General features: G+C 34.5%; 1 protein-coding gene across 12 annotated transcripts in view; it reads left to right on the top strand.

Annotated features, from left to right (window-relative positions):
* Nucleotides 1–15061, top strand: part of LOC150075865 (tensin-1-like) — a 405993-nt gene that overhangs the window by 287321 nt on the left and 103611 nt on the right. For 11 of the 12 annotated variants that reach the window (XM_090388058.1, XM_090388057.1, XM_090388061.1 and 8 more), the window contains 5 exons: nt 2321–2386; nt 3975–4082; nt 4921–4950; nt 12907–13203; nt 14376–14955. In XM_090388058.1, the coding sequence (XP_090244184.1) occupies nt 2321–2386; nt 3975–4082; nt 4921–4950; nt 12907–13203; nt 14376–14955 (1081 nt within the window). The remainder of the gene's footprint in view (nt 1–2320; nt 2387–3974; nt 4083–4920; nt 4951–12906; nt 13204–14375; nt 14956–15061) is intronic. The other variant, XM_090388066.1, reaches the window with a different exon arrangement.

Here is a 15061-nt window from a genome sequence, read left to right as displayed (position 1 = left end):
GAACACCAAAATTAGTGGAGAAGTTATAAGACAGTGTGCCATCTACTATCACCTGCAGTGAGCAGTCAGAGAGAAAACTGGATACCCAATTACAAAAAGCAGATGGCAAATCATAAGATGGAAGCTTCTTTAGAAGACCTTTATGCCAAACATGATTAAAAGCCTTTGAAATGTCAAGAGCAACTGCTTGATTTTTCACCAAACCTTTCCATTGAATTTGTCCATAAATTGGTAACATAAGCCAGAATATTACCAGTGGATTGACACTGATGGAATCCATATGATCGTTGATCAGATGGAAGGTTTCTTGATAGTTTAGAGGTGGCAGTTAATTGATCTATCCATTATTTTAGAAAGAGTAGAAGTAGAAGTAAGTGCAATTGGACAATAAGTGCAATTGGAGAGGAGGAATTTATCACCCTTTTTAAGAACTGGCTGGATATGAGAAAATTTCCAAGCAGACAGGGGAAAACACCTTTGGAATAAAAAAGTGAAAAAAGGTGACACAGAACAGGCATTCAGGAGCACAGGTTTTGAGAATAAGTGGAGAAACGTCATCAGGACCTGGAGCTTTTTTAGCATCAAGATTGTTCAAAATTTTAATGCTATGGCCGAACTGGCCATGGCCAGGGAGGGGGGCCACACCCGAAGAGGGAGCCTCCATTTTCAGTGTAAATATTTTCTGAAGTAGTGATAAAAATTTCTAATAATAATAATAATAATAATAATAAACCAAGAAAACATAATATAAAAGTATACTTAAACTTAACTTGTTAAGTATTTAAATTTTATTCTTATACCTTTTTATTGTACAAGAAAGTAGTTAAAAGTTTCTATTAAAATTGTTTTTATTAATACTTTATTTTTCAAGTAAAAAGAAGAAACGTTTTTGGCCTCTTATTTTACATTTTTATCAAGGAATTATTATTCACAATATAAATATAAAAACCTATGTAGTATTTGTATTTTTATGTATGTGTAATATATATATATATATATTAAAAGGGCCTCAAATTTAATATGGCCTGGGGCCTATTTCATCCTTAATCTGGCCCTGCTTCTGACATCCTTTTGACAAAGGACCACAAGAAGGCATTGAATGGAATGTACTGGAAATGGTAGAAGGCAGTTTACCAACATCATCAATACACGAGTTAGAAGAAAAGTAGGATGCTACCAGGTCAGCTTTATCTTTGGCTGAGGTGGCAATAGATATGGCTATATTTTATATCACCCACTTTTAATAGCTTATTAAGTAGTCTATATGTGTTGTAGAAGTATACCAAATGGGTAATCCTTGTACTTACTCTTAATATTTATAATGCATATTCTCAAATGCCTTTGAATACAGCTGACTTTTCAAAATCATTTATTATCAAATTAAATCATCATTCACTATAAGGCCTAAAATCTCTACCTCAGAGGTAGGCCTTTGTTACCAGATTAAAGATATGAGTAAATATTATTGATCAATTAAAGAATATGAACAGTTAATTAATAAATATATATTACAAGATAGACTCAGATTTCCATCAAGGAAAGTGACTATTTTAAGACACTATTTTAAGTCTACACTTAAAATAGTCTGTCAAGAGGTTTTATAAAGTACTGCATTCTAGTGCAAGTTGTTGCTAATAACCAGACTAAATTATGATTCATGTATTGTACATAAAGACGTTTGCCAATTCTTATTTTTAAACGATTGTTTGTTTTCCTTTATTGATAATAGTCATTACCCATATACCTTTAATTTGGTAATAAAATATTTTTGAAAATTTGACTTTATTAAAAGATATTGAGTATGTTTGCTGATAAATATTAACAGTTAGTATTTTAGATATAAGTTTAGTATTCTGTTTAAAAAATCTATATGCAAAGCAGTACTTTAAATCTAACTGAGCAGTATGCTGGGTTAGTCAAATTTTTGGCGATACCTAAAACCAAAGGGGGGGGGGAAGCAGACTGAATAAAATTATGGAAACCAGTTGTGAACTAGTGGAAAACAAGAATGAGGATTCTGTAAAAGGTAAGTCATAAAGTTAAAGTTTTTCAGCTAATTATAAAGATTTTCCCTTTTTTTTTTCCTGAAAAATTATTTTTCACCACGACGCAATAAAAATATAAGACAGTTGCAGAATTTCATTGTTTTAGGGACTCGCTATAGCTATATATGATATTATTTTGTTTAAATTAATTGTTTCAGAAAAATGTAATTGTTATTATTTTTATTTTTCAACACAAATGTTAAATTTTTTATTATTCATATGTTGTGCACCTATGTGAAAATTTATTGCATGCCTAACAAATTTTATTTTTCTAGATTCTAGGTTTCCTGAGGATGCCAGGCTAGAGCTTCAGTTTTCATACCGTCCATCTGATTATAGAGGTGAGTAACTTTACCAGTTGAAATATAGTTTTGAATATAAATGTTTAAAACAGTTTTTAACATTTTTCTTAAATAAATTGTATATAGAGTTTTGCATAATAGATTTTAGCAAGACATTTAACTCATTCCCTCATGACAGGTTACTGTATAAGCTGGAACATGTCGGGATTACTTGCAAGATTCTAAGATGGATCACAGGATGGTTGTAGGGCAGAAGGCAGAGGGTTGTGATTAATGGATATTTTTCAGATTGGTGTAACATCAAAAGTGGGGTCTTTGGTTCCCCAAGGATTGGTTCTTGGGGTACTGTTATTTCTGATTTTTATAAACAATATCAGCAAAGGGATAAGGTTGTGTGATGTAAAAATTTGCAGATGATGTAGAGATTGGGAGAGTAAATGGAGAACACTCCTTAATGATCAGTGTCAAGGAGTGCTCTTTCATTTTGACATGAACAGACTTCAGAAATGGTCAGAAAAGTGGCAGCTATGTTCTAATGCAGCAAAAATGCAAGGTCTTACACTTGGGGAATAGCAATTCCAGAATAAATTATACACTTGGTGGGGTTCAATTAAAAACCATAGAGGAAGAAAGGGATCTGGGAGTTATGATACAGATAGATATAAAGTTTTCTGAGCAGTGTAAACAGGCAGCCAGGTAAGACCATGGTGTCCTGTTGGTGATTTATCAAATAATAGCCTGTAAAGATAGTGAGGTAATAATCCTTCTGTATAAGGCAATTGTATGACCACACTTGGAATACTGTGTTCAAGTATGAAGACCTCATCTGAAAAAAGACATTGAGCTTCTTGAAAGGGTCCAAATATGGGCAACTCACATGGTGAGATCAGCAAAAGGACAATTGTACAAGGAAAGACTTCAAATATATGGGCTACAGAGTTTGGCAACCAGCACCTTAGAGGCCTAATTGAGGTTTATAAAGCTCTGAGTGGGGTTAGATAAAATGAATGAAGGGAAAATTTTCACTGTTATAAAAGATTCCAGAACTAGGGACCATAAATTCAAATTACAGGGGAAGAGGTTTAGTCTAGATTGTTTAGTCTAGATTTCTTTTAATCAACAAGTTATTGGTTACTGGAAAACAAGTTGCCTCCTCAGGTAGTTGAGGCTGACAATTTGAAGAAATTCAGAGGTCTACTGGATAGTTACCTATTTGAGGAGGGAGTGCATAATTTTTGTCTATTTTCTTATCTACTTTTACATTTTCTTTTTTTTTTTTTTTGTTTGGCCATTGCAGCAAAAGCCTGTGGCTTCCCTGCACTATGTTGTTGTTGTTGTTGTTGTTGTTGTTATTTGGTTTTTAGGAGCATTAGCAACCAAGGCCATATTGCTCCGGGAATATACGGTGGTCATTCCCTGACCTTTCCGCATCCTCCGTATTTGGTGGTGACGGGCTCGAACCCCGGTCTAATCAAGAAGCATGTGCTACGCACTGCTGCTCCTTCCCACCTGGCTACGGAGGCACCTGCCCTGCACTATGTACTACTAATACTAACACTAATTTCTAGTTGCTGAACTACTTCAAAGTATTATAGTATTCTGAAAATTTATTTAATTTATTTTGTAGGTAATGGCTCTATTCATGATGCCATGGTACCAGTAGATAATTCCCAAGACCCAGTGGTAAAGTGGGATTCTTATGAAATGTTTGATGTCATGCCTGAAGATGAAGGAGGTAATTAAATTTGAAAATTTTGATTTTGTAATCCTAGTTTTCTTAACATTCATAAATACTCATAAAATGATGTTTATGAACGTTGAGAGTAACAAGAAAAAGTAATATTAACTGACAGGTCTAAATCGAGACAAGTAGTTGCATTGACAGCAGTGGGATTGAGCAAAAGTATCAATGATGCAAAATCCATAGTTTTCAGGTGTAATTAAACTTGCAATATTGTTTGGGAAAAATGTCTTTAAACAATTAGAAGAGATGGTAGTATAATTACGACTAGGATATAAAGTAAGGGACAGGAATACTGTTCATACTATGATATAAATAGAGGTTAAAATGAATAAGGCTTCTTCACAAGAGAGGAGAAGGAACCAGTTATAAAGTATTTTTACTTTTTATATTTCCTTTATTTAATACATTGTTGTTGCTGCTGCTTGATGCATATATGAGTCAGGGTGGTTTTTTTATTCACTGGGTGAAAAACCACTTGGTGATGTGCCCTTGCTCCTTGTATACTCATATACTTGTAATTATGTAAATTATATGTTTTGTTTAGCTCATATTTGAAAGTTGACAGTATTTTTTGTCCTTGATGAATTTAGTAAATATATATATATATATATATATATTTTTTTTTAATGAAAACTCCAAATACGAGAGGTATAGAACCTATAGTACTTAGTACTGTGCTTGGGTTAATATAGCTGATTTCCTCCTCTCATAATTTGAATGATTAAAAACAGGATTTAAATTTTTTTTATATATGTTTTAGAGGTGTCAGAATTTAATCTTTACTCTTTAATGAAGATTCAAGAAACATAATGACTTTCTCATTTAATAGATCGAGTTGAACGTGATAGAGATGGTCATGGTAAGCACTTTCATTATTATTTTTAATACCAGTTTATTATCACTTTACTGACCTTTTTAATATTGAACTTTGAAAAATTGATTGCACTCTAAACTTATTGTTACAATTAAATAAAGCATGTAAATAATCTTCATATTTTTAAGAAAGTATTTTTACTATGAAATATTGTTTAAAGTTTTTATTAAAAGTTCAATTTTATTTTTGGTTTTAGTTGTTCAGAATTTGATAATTATAAAAATGTAGTTGGAATTGTGTAATAGGGTATGATTGAGGTATATGCAATATACAGCTATTACCATTTATAATGTTTACAAACTTTTACATCTTTTGTTAAATACAAAATGTGTGAACAGATTATTGATATAATCTAACCGCACTTAACATCTTTATGTTTCAAGGAGTGATTTGGTCCTTACTGCCCAAGAAAAAGCTTTTACCTTGTTGTCAGGGTCATTCCCCCCCCCCACACACACCACTGTGATCATTATAATTACTAGTGTTGGAAGAGTAAAGGTAGAGAGATCCAGAAATATTAGGCTGATGGGCTGAGAAATGGCACTTGAAATTTAACATGGACAAATGCAAGGTACTGCATGTGGGTAGCAATAATTTCAGAGTAACATACCAAGTTTGTGGTACTACACTCAGGGTAGTGGAAAATGAAAAGGACATGGGGTAATTGTGCAGTCAGATATGAAGTTCTCTGAACAGGCATACAGGACATGCCTGCTCAGAGATGATTTTGTGAATGATATACAGCAGCGGTTCCCAACCTTTTTTAAGTCGTGAACCCCTTTCAAGATAATATTTTTTATTGCAAACCCCTTTCAGCGTAAATTTTTTTTTAGCGAACCCCTTTCAACATAATATTTTTAAAGCAAATCTCTAAGCCTATATTCTCTGAAATCGTATAATATTTCTGAATTTTTATTACAAAATATTTCCAGTACTACGTTTTTATAGGCGACATAGCGTAATAATAATTTTTATTATTAAGTATCATTTATACTTTGTAAAGCAGTTATTAATCAGCCCAAAAAAGATTTCGAACAGGCTAAGAGTAGAAAACTTGCTTCTTGTCTAGTGGTAGCCGACCATCCTGATCTCTTGCCAAAACTATTGGCTGCAATTTTTGCCCATATCTGTTCCCACTTCTGACAAAACCAGATGGTTCTGTTGCCACATCAGCCAAAGATAAAGCTGACCTTCTGGCATCCTATTTTTCTTCCAACTCATGTATTGATGATCTTGATAAATCACCTCAAACCATTCCCAGTACACTTCATTCAATGCCTCCTGTGGTCTTCGTTCAAAAGGAAGTCAGAAGGATTTTGATGAATCTGGTACTAAGAAAGTTCCAAGTCCTGATGGTATTTCTCCACTTGTTCTCAAAACCTGCGCTCCTGAACTTACTCCTATTCTTTGCCGCCTTTTTTCACTTTCTTATTCCAAAGGTGTTTTTCCTTCTGCTTAGAAATTTGCTCATATCCAGCCAGTTCCTAAAATGGGTGACAAATCCCTCCCATCCAATTATCGTCCCATTGCAATTACTTCTGCTCTTTCTAAAGTAATGGAGAAATCAATTAACCGCCAATTTTTAAACTATCTAGAAACCTTCCATCTGATCAATGATTGCCAATATGGATTTCGTCAGTGTTGATCTACTGGTGATATTCTGGCCTTGTTACCCATTCGACAAATTCAGTGGAAACATTCGGTGAAGCAGAAGCAGTTGCTCATGATATCTCAAAGGCTTTCGATCGTGTTTGTCATAAAGGTCTTCTAAATAAGCTTCTATCCTATGGTTTGCCAGCTGTTTTTTGTAATTGAGTATCCAGTTTTATCTCTGACTGCTCACTGGTTAATGGTAGATGGCTCTCTGTCTTCTAACTTCTCCACTAATGCTGGTGTCCCCCAAGGTTCTGTACTTTCCCCCACTATTTTCATCTTGTATATTAATGACCTTCTTCCATTGACTGGATATCCTATCCATAGTTTTGCCGATGATAGTACATTGCATTCCACTTTCCAGTTTGAGAAACCTCGCCCTGTTCAAACAGCTTCAACTTCTCGAATATCCACTACCATTTCCATAAATGCTGATCTCCAGTGGGGCAAAGATAACTTAATTTCAATCCTTTTAAACTTAGTCGTGTCTTATATCTCGCAAAAACTCACAGGTCTATAATTACTTGTGTCAGCCTTTGATCCTCCTTTGTGAATTGGGATCACATTTGCACAACTCCAGTCTATGGGTACCTCCCCTGAGTACAAAGAAGCTCTCATAATTATGGCTAAGGGTTTGCTTATTTCCTTTGCTGCCTCCTTTAATATAACTGGATAGATCCCATCCACCCCAGGTGCCTTTCTTGTATTTATCTTCAACAATTTCTCCTCCACTTTCCTCTCAGTTATTACAAAATCATCTAGCTCACTGCCAGAGTTTACTTCACCTCTGGAATTCCCCTTCCTGAATAACTCCTCATGTGTGAATGTAGATGCAAAATACTCGTTTAGTTTGTTAGCCACTTGAGCAGGATCCTCAACTGTTGAACCATCAATATCCAGTGGACCAATCTGATTCATCCCTTTCCTTCTATAGTTTACATAGGTAAAGAACTCTTTTCTGTTTTTCTTTGCATCCCTTGCCAAGGATTTCTCATAATCTGCCTTTGCCTGCCTAATCTCCTTTGTGACTTGGTTACAGACCAGCTTATATCTATCATAGGCTTCCGTGTCACCCATTAATTTATATGTATCCCATGCATTTTTCTTCTCTGCAATATGTCTCATTAGTTTATCTGACATCCATTTAGGCCTAAACCTTGAACAATATTTCTTAGTTGGTATGTAAAGCCTAGTAGCTTCCAAGATAAATTATTTGAATGCTTCCCATTTTGAATTTGCTGTTGGTAACATCATCAGTTGGTCCCACTGTATAGAATTTAAATACTGTCTTAGACCATCGTAGTCACCTTTATGAAAGCAAAAACCTTTTCCTTTACCCCGATGGTAGTTACCTCTTTGAGTAAAAGGCGCCTCCGTAGCCAGGTGGGAAGGAGCAGCAGTGCGTAGCACACGCTTCTTGATTAGACCGGGGTTCGAGCCCGTCACCACCAAATACGGAGGATGCGGAAAGGTCATTCAGGGAATGACCACCGCATATCCCGGAGCAATATGGCCTTAGTTGCTAATGCTCCTAAAAACCAAATAACAACAACAACATCTTTGAGTAAATCCCACTTCAGCACACTGTGATCACTGCCACCTAGTGGTTCCTTTATCTTCAGATTCTTAATGCATGAAGAATCACTACTGATAATCAGATCAAGAGTATTACTCCCTCTAGTTACCTCCCGAACATGCTGATGTAGAAAACAATCATCCAATATATCCACAAAAGCCTTGCTAGTGTATGAGTGACCAACCCACAAATTCCAGTCAATATCTGGGAAATTAAAATCCCCCATTATAAGACTCTCTCATTTACTGGCCCACTCTATTTCCCTGTACAGTTTCTTATTATACTCATCAGAGTCATTAGGCCTATAGCACACTCCTACTCTCAATTTTGATCTCCCAATGCTAAAAAAAATCTGTTGTGATTGGTCACTTTATTAGGTACATGTACCTAATAGCGAGTAGGTCCCCCCCCCCCCATCTCTTGGAACAGCTTGGGTTTGTATTGGCATGGACTCAAAAATGCAGGGAGCATTTTTTTGTGGTGCACACGGGCCATCTGGAAATTGCTTCCAAATGGGTACATCCCAGCATGGCTGCAGCTATTTACCAGAAAATGAGTTATCCTTTTGGAATAACTGCAGCCATGCAGGAATGTACCCATTTGGAAGCAATTCCAGATAATCTGTGGCACTCAAATCTTGCTCCATTGGTATCAAGGGGCCCTATGTGTGTACACTACAAAAAAAAACACTTCCCACTCATTGCACTGCTATTATCAGCCTACATTGTTGACATCTGGCACGATGGATCCAATGACTGATGCTGTTTTTGCCATATATTAGTCCTTCCTTCAGCATTAAACAGAAGGAACCAAGATTTGTTAGACCAGGCAATTTTTCCAATCCTCCACTTTCCAATGTTAGCATTTCTGAGTGCACTGAAACTATACTTTTTTGATTTTTGCTGATAGGAGTCTACCAAAATCAAGTTGGTATAGTTACAGTTTGGTCATTAGCTGCAATACCCCATTTGTGACAAGGTATAATGAGTTGGGCATTCTGAAATGTCCCTTGTTACCACTATTGTATGGGGTTGTTATTTGACTGACTGAACCCTTTCCATTACCTTGCACAAGTCTTGTCAGCCTCCATTGGCCTCTTGCATTTGTATTCCTTTCTAACCACTGGATGATATTTTGTTGTTATACATGAAATACCACAGCAGGGTTACAGTTTCAAAAATACTCATATTGGCATGTCTGGTATATTTCCCATTCTAGTGCTGAATTGTACAGCATTCCTACCTATCTGCTCACTTGCTTTATATTGCATGGTATAAATATGTGAGTAATGCTGTTACTGAAGGAGAGCTCTATTTTATGGAAAAGTGGAAAAGGTATGAAAAAGGTGTACCTAATAAAGTGGCCACTCAGTGTATTTTAAATTGCAATAAGTGCATAGAGATAAAGAAAAGAAATTCTTGAATCCACACTACCACCAATGGTTCTGTTGCTTAAATAAGTTTAAAGTTTAAAATTAAAAATATATCTTAGTCATGATGCTGGAGATGGTAAGGTTGTCATAGAATACAAATTTGGCAAAAATATTGTTCAGTAGGAGGCAAAAAAATTGCACTAGTATATAAAGCAGAACGCATTGAGCCATACAGTTACTGGTATACTCTTTGATGGACTATAATTTGGGGAAGGAGCTGCAGAAGATTTTTCAGCAGTTTACAGGCATGATAGTGCTGTATATTACCTATAAACTCCTGAAAAAAATCCTTGAATACCTCAAAATCTTATGGAAGTGAGGGGGAACATCATCTTATTGTAAGAGTACGTTGTTGCCATGATCATCTTGAGCAATTTGAGGGATCAGGTATTATCCAGCATGTCTCTATGTAATAGGACCAATGATTCTTTTTTATGTGAAGAAGAATGGGCCGTACACAGTAATACAACTTGCAGCAAAAACACTTTAATTTTGGGGACTGTCTTGGACATATTCCCAAACCATATTGAGTTTTTCACTTTTCCACATTTTCGCCTCTTGCCTGTGACAGGGAATGTGCTTGTCACTGAATACAAAACACTTAAGCAACTCTTCATCTTTATAAATGTTTGACATCTGATCTTGTTATCAGCTATAATGGCTTATACCATTTGCAACTTGTATGGTTTTAGATATAACTGCTTATGCAACAGTCTCCACATTTGTTTTTTGCAGTATACCAGATTCTATTCTGGTCCAATATATTGATATAAACCTTCCTAATTCATTTCACAAATATATGTGGACTAATTCTTATCTAAATAAAGTCCATTTCCACAGTCATCTAAATAAAGTCAATTTCTACAGTCATCTAAATAAAATCCATTTCCACAGTCATATAAATTACACTTACTTTTTCTGATTTGTCCAGTCCAACATGAAGTTCTCTGAACAGTGCAGATGGACTGCTAGGATTGCTCATGGAATGCCCTCAGTGATATGAGGAACTTTGTCAGTAGGGTCATGGAGGTGATTATTTTGCTATACAAGGCAGTGAATGGGCTGCATCTTGAGTACTGCATTACATGCTGTGGCAGTTCTCAAACAGGATTTTCTAAGGGATTTTATGGAGTCACTCTCCTTATGATAAAAATAATGTGGATTTGCAGTGATTGGGACTTCTCCCAAAGTATAGATTCACTCCAATGTGCTGTCAGCAACCATTGAGCAAATGTGTTTTAAAGCTATTCTCTCCTCTCAAAAAATAAGTAATTTGGGTCTCACCATAGTTGCTATTTGTAACTTCAAAAAAAAAAGTTCATACTATGTGGCAGAAGAAGTTGAAAATTAAGGATTGCTAGAACTTTGCTCTGGAGTCCAAACAACTTTTAGTAGTTTGTGCCATCATAAGTTAGGTAGTGTTGCTCTGGATGACAAGAATCATCTACTACCTATTGATATTTTGTATATAAGAATATTTTATAACTAATGCTTTTATTTCCAGTAAGCTAACATAATGAATATTAATTATTAACAAAAGCATAATATATATAAGGAACTCCAAGAACTAAGGCACATTATATGTACCAATAAAACCCAAAACAACCAACCAACCAAACCATCGAAGAATAATGTTATGCTTGAAATTAAAAGATGATGAAAATGAAATTAAAAATGAAATTTTTTTTCCATTACATTAATGGAAAAAAAAAAGTATACGCCATCCCTCATGGTTCTTCAGTTAAAAGGAGACAAAATAAAATAAAAATGATGTTATTCACTTTTTATTTTATTTCATGATCAACAGATGGTTGTTGATCATAAAATACAACTTGTTGTCAGATTCTGCACTGAAGGATGCCTATCCTCTCTCCAATGAAGTGCCTTAAAGCCCTAAAATAGCCATCTGGGTAGTGATATTCTATTACTAGTAACTAACAATATACTTCTCTTGGAAGTGTTACTTATTAATAGTGCAATATTGTTATAATAGCCCCACATTATGAGGAATCAGTGCGTTATCTTTCTGTTCTTGAACAAGTTTTGTTTCTTGTCCCATTTATTAAACCTGAGTTGGGTATGTGGGGTTGATGAGACCCCTGGCAATATTTCAGTAATTTGTACTTCTTATACTCCATCCAAACTCCTAATATCTGTTTTTGCAAATGTTTTTTTTTTTATTTCTCCACTGAAAAGTCCAGAAATCTCTGTTAATTATTATTGCACAATTAGAAAAAACTCATGAATTAAGTTAAACCTAATTATTATTACCTAATTATATACATGTTTTGAGTGGCATCTGTCATGTACAGTTATTGATAGTAAGCTGATTTTATTGCCATACTCTTTTTCTAATCAGTAATGCTCTCTGGCTTCATGATATTGAGCTGTTGTCTGGAATCAAATTTTTGATGCATTTCAATACAGTGGGTGCTTCTGTTATTGACAGGCTGGCATCCAATTGCACATATTCGTTGAATCATGCTGACAGGTCTAAAGGGAGTTTTAATTTAAAAAATTAATTAAAAATATATGTTTTTAATATAAAAAGTGATTTTTCATAGTGTTCAGAAAATAATGAAAATAAAGTGGCATCAAAAAAGTGAACAATTTTGAATTATTTTTTGCTGAATTTTCAAATTCTGTGTGTAAAGAGGAATTTCAATTTTTCACCACCTGGTTATTGGTTGATATTTTTATAAGGAGAATAATAAAATGAAGCTCTATTTTATGTTTACTAGGTGATTATTAGAGAAATGGAGAAAATATGAAGGTACTTTATTGTGGTAGTATCAAGACAGCGATACTAATGCTGTCTTGATAAATTATGAAAGTATTTGCACGCCTACAGCAGGTGTCACTAAGCACATTTAAACAGTAAAGTTTTTTATATATTATTTTAAGGAACATCAATACACTGCTGGCTGCATTAGGTAGGACTTGAAACTAGGAAACAGAGCTCTGAATGCCAGTAAACAATTTTCAAATTGAAATTTCAAGCTGGAACAGAAAACTAAACTACAGAATGCCATTACTTGTTTTTAGTGAAACTTCACATCTTGGTTTTCTCTGTGTGACAAATTTGAGTCTTTCCAATCTTAGCTTATATTAATCTTCTTAATCTAATAATTAAATTATAATTATAAAGGGACAGATGTAAACAAAATTAAAGAAACTTAAAGAAATATTACCTGAGCTTGGTTTCAGATATGATTAAATACCAGAGTAATTTGGTAGCTATTTTTTCTCCATTAACAACTGTGGATGTATTCTTTCACAGTTCCTCATACAGAGGGTCCTTTGGATGGTAGTTTGTATGCCACAGTTACCAAAAAGCGACCTCCTCCTCCCTCTACTACTAATCCCATCACCATATCTACAACTCCCTCCCAACCTTCCCAGTGTAACCAAGACAACCTTAGTGATGCTGATGGACCCCATCTCAGTATGGACTCAGGAATATCCTCTACTTCAGGCCTCCAAGGAGCTCATTCTCCTCTTCCTAGCATATCACCACGGCAACAAATGCATCTTACTAATGGAAGCAGTGGCTTACCATCACCTACCACAGTTGTCGGTAAGCAAATTTTTTCTTTTTTTGTCTGACCAAGTTCAGAGACGTATGAAAGATTCCTAATTATGAGTTTAAATCTTATTTTAGGGGGAATGTGCATGTACTTTTGAATTTATAAGAGATCATTAAAGAATGTATGCATGGTAGTTGTTTTTCCATATATTTATAATCATATATGTTAGAATTTAACTGAAAATAATTTTAGCACCTTAAAGCTTGAATCTTGTGTTTTTTATGATATTAAGAACAAAAAATTGAGTTTATATAAACCTAAAAAAAATGGTTCATTCATTTTAAGTTAGAAGGTGGAAAAATAAGATGGAAAAATATGCACTTAAAGTTTTTTAATAGTCTGGCACATTAGAGCTCTGGATCCTAGAAACCAGCAGTTACTCTTGTTATTTCATATGATAAGAGATGTAAGTGCATAAATTTTTCCATGTTTATATTGACATTAATCATAAATTAATGTAATAGAAATTTGCCGGTATTCTTTGTTTGCCACTTCTCCATTTAGTGAATATGCTAAAATTAAAACACAAAGATAATCTCTGAGAAAATTACTATCTTAGTCTCCACTTCTTATTATGAACTTTCTTTGCATGTTAATGAATTGATATCTTAATTTCTAAAAATTTATTTTGTGTAGTTCTCTTTATTTTTGTTACTTATTTCTTATTGAGTTAACAGCAAGAATATCATTTCTTTCCTTTATTTAATGTGCTTAAAACCCAGTCAGTTTTGTTGGAATGGAGTGTATATAATCCTTATGCATAATTTTTTTTTTTTAAATAAGCAATGAACACATGCTTAGTTTCTTCTGAAATATTATAGTATGATGATAAACTGTATCCAGTATAATTAATTTACCACAAATTGTTTTCTCATGTTTTTTACACTGGACATTAAGTGGCATGTCCATTGCGACTTATTCTACATAAGCATAACCAGACAATTTTTTAAAAAATTCTTAAATTATTTTAAAATTTTAGAATTCACATTTTAAAGTTTCATATGCTTTAATCTGATATGACAAGCATTGAGTTTAAAAAATTTTAATAAGCATTTCTCAAATGCTTATTTCTACACTTATTGGACACCGCCTAAAATATGCTGGTTTTTATTTATGTAATTATAATAGGTACATTTTTATGTAGCTCATTTTTCTTTTACAGAGGTTGAAGTTCATCGTGCTTCCACCTCTGTTCCTGCTCAAAAAGTCTCAGCCTCACCTTCTTTAAGAAATGAACAATCCCAACTTGATGAAGTGATTTTTGGTATGCTCCGTGAAGTCCAGTCAATTCCAGATCTTCCCCCACCATCATCTCCAGCTCCAAATGTAACACCACTTTCCTTAGTGCCAAGAACTTGTGTTTCACCACTGTATCGCAATACTGTTGTCACAACTACCCCAATTCCTGACTATGCTGTTCCTCGTTCTTCTGCCCCAACAATTTACCAAACTTATAGTGCTTCCCCGCTTAGTGTTATAAGTGTTAATGGTACAAAACAAACAGTTACTCCTCCTGGTGTGTATGCCAAACCTATGTTATCATCGCCATCTTGGAAGGTTGAAAGTCCATGTGCTTCAACACAGACTCCCAAAACTAGTACACCGTTTTCACATGTTTTGATATCTTCAACTCCGGTGAGCTTGCAAAGGTCCCCACAGCATAATACTATGTCTATGACTTTGGAGAGTCACCCTTCAAGGGATGCTTCACGAGAAATGTCTTCAAGTCCAGATCAAAAAAGGTGAGGATATAATTTATGTAATTAAAATGTCATAAACTGTTTGTAATCCTTGTTTTGCATAGCATGAACTTCCAGTGGATTGATTTTTCTGCTTTGTTTTGGCAAG

The sequence above is a fragment of the Mastigoproctus giganteus genome, chromosome 13 (assembly GCF_048544385.1).
Source record: "Mastigoproctus giganteus isolate SK-2022 chromosome 13, ASM4854438v1, whole genome shotgun sequence".
Lineage (NCBI taxonomy): Eukaryota > Metazoa > Arthropoda > Arachnida > Uropygi > Thelyphonidae > Mastigoproctus > Mastigoproctus giganteus.
This window is presented reverse-complemented; position numbering and strand designations above follow the sequence as displayed.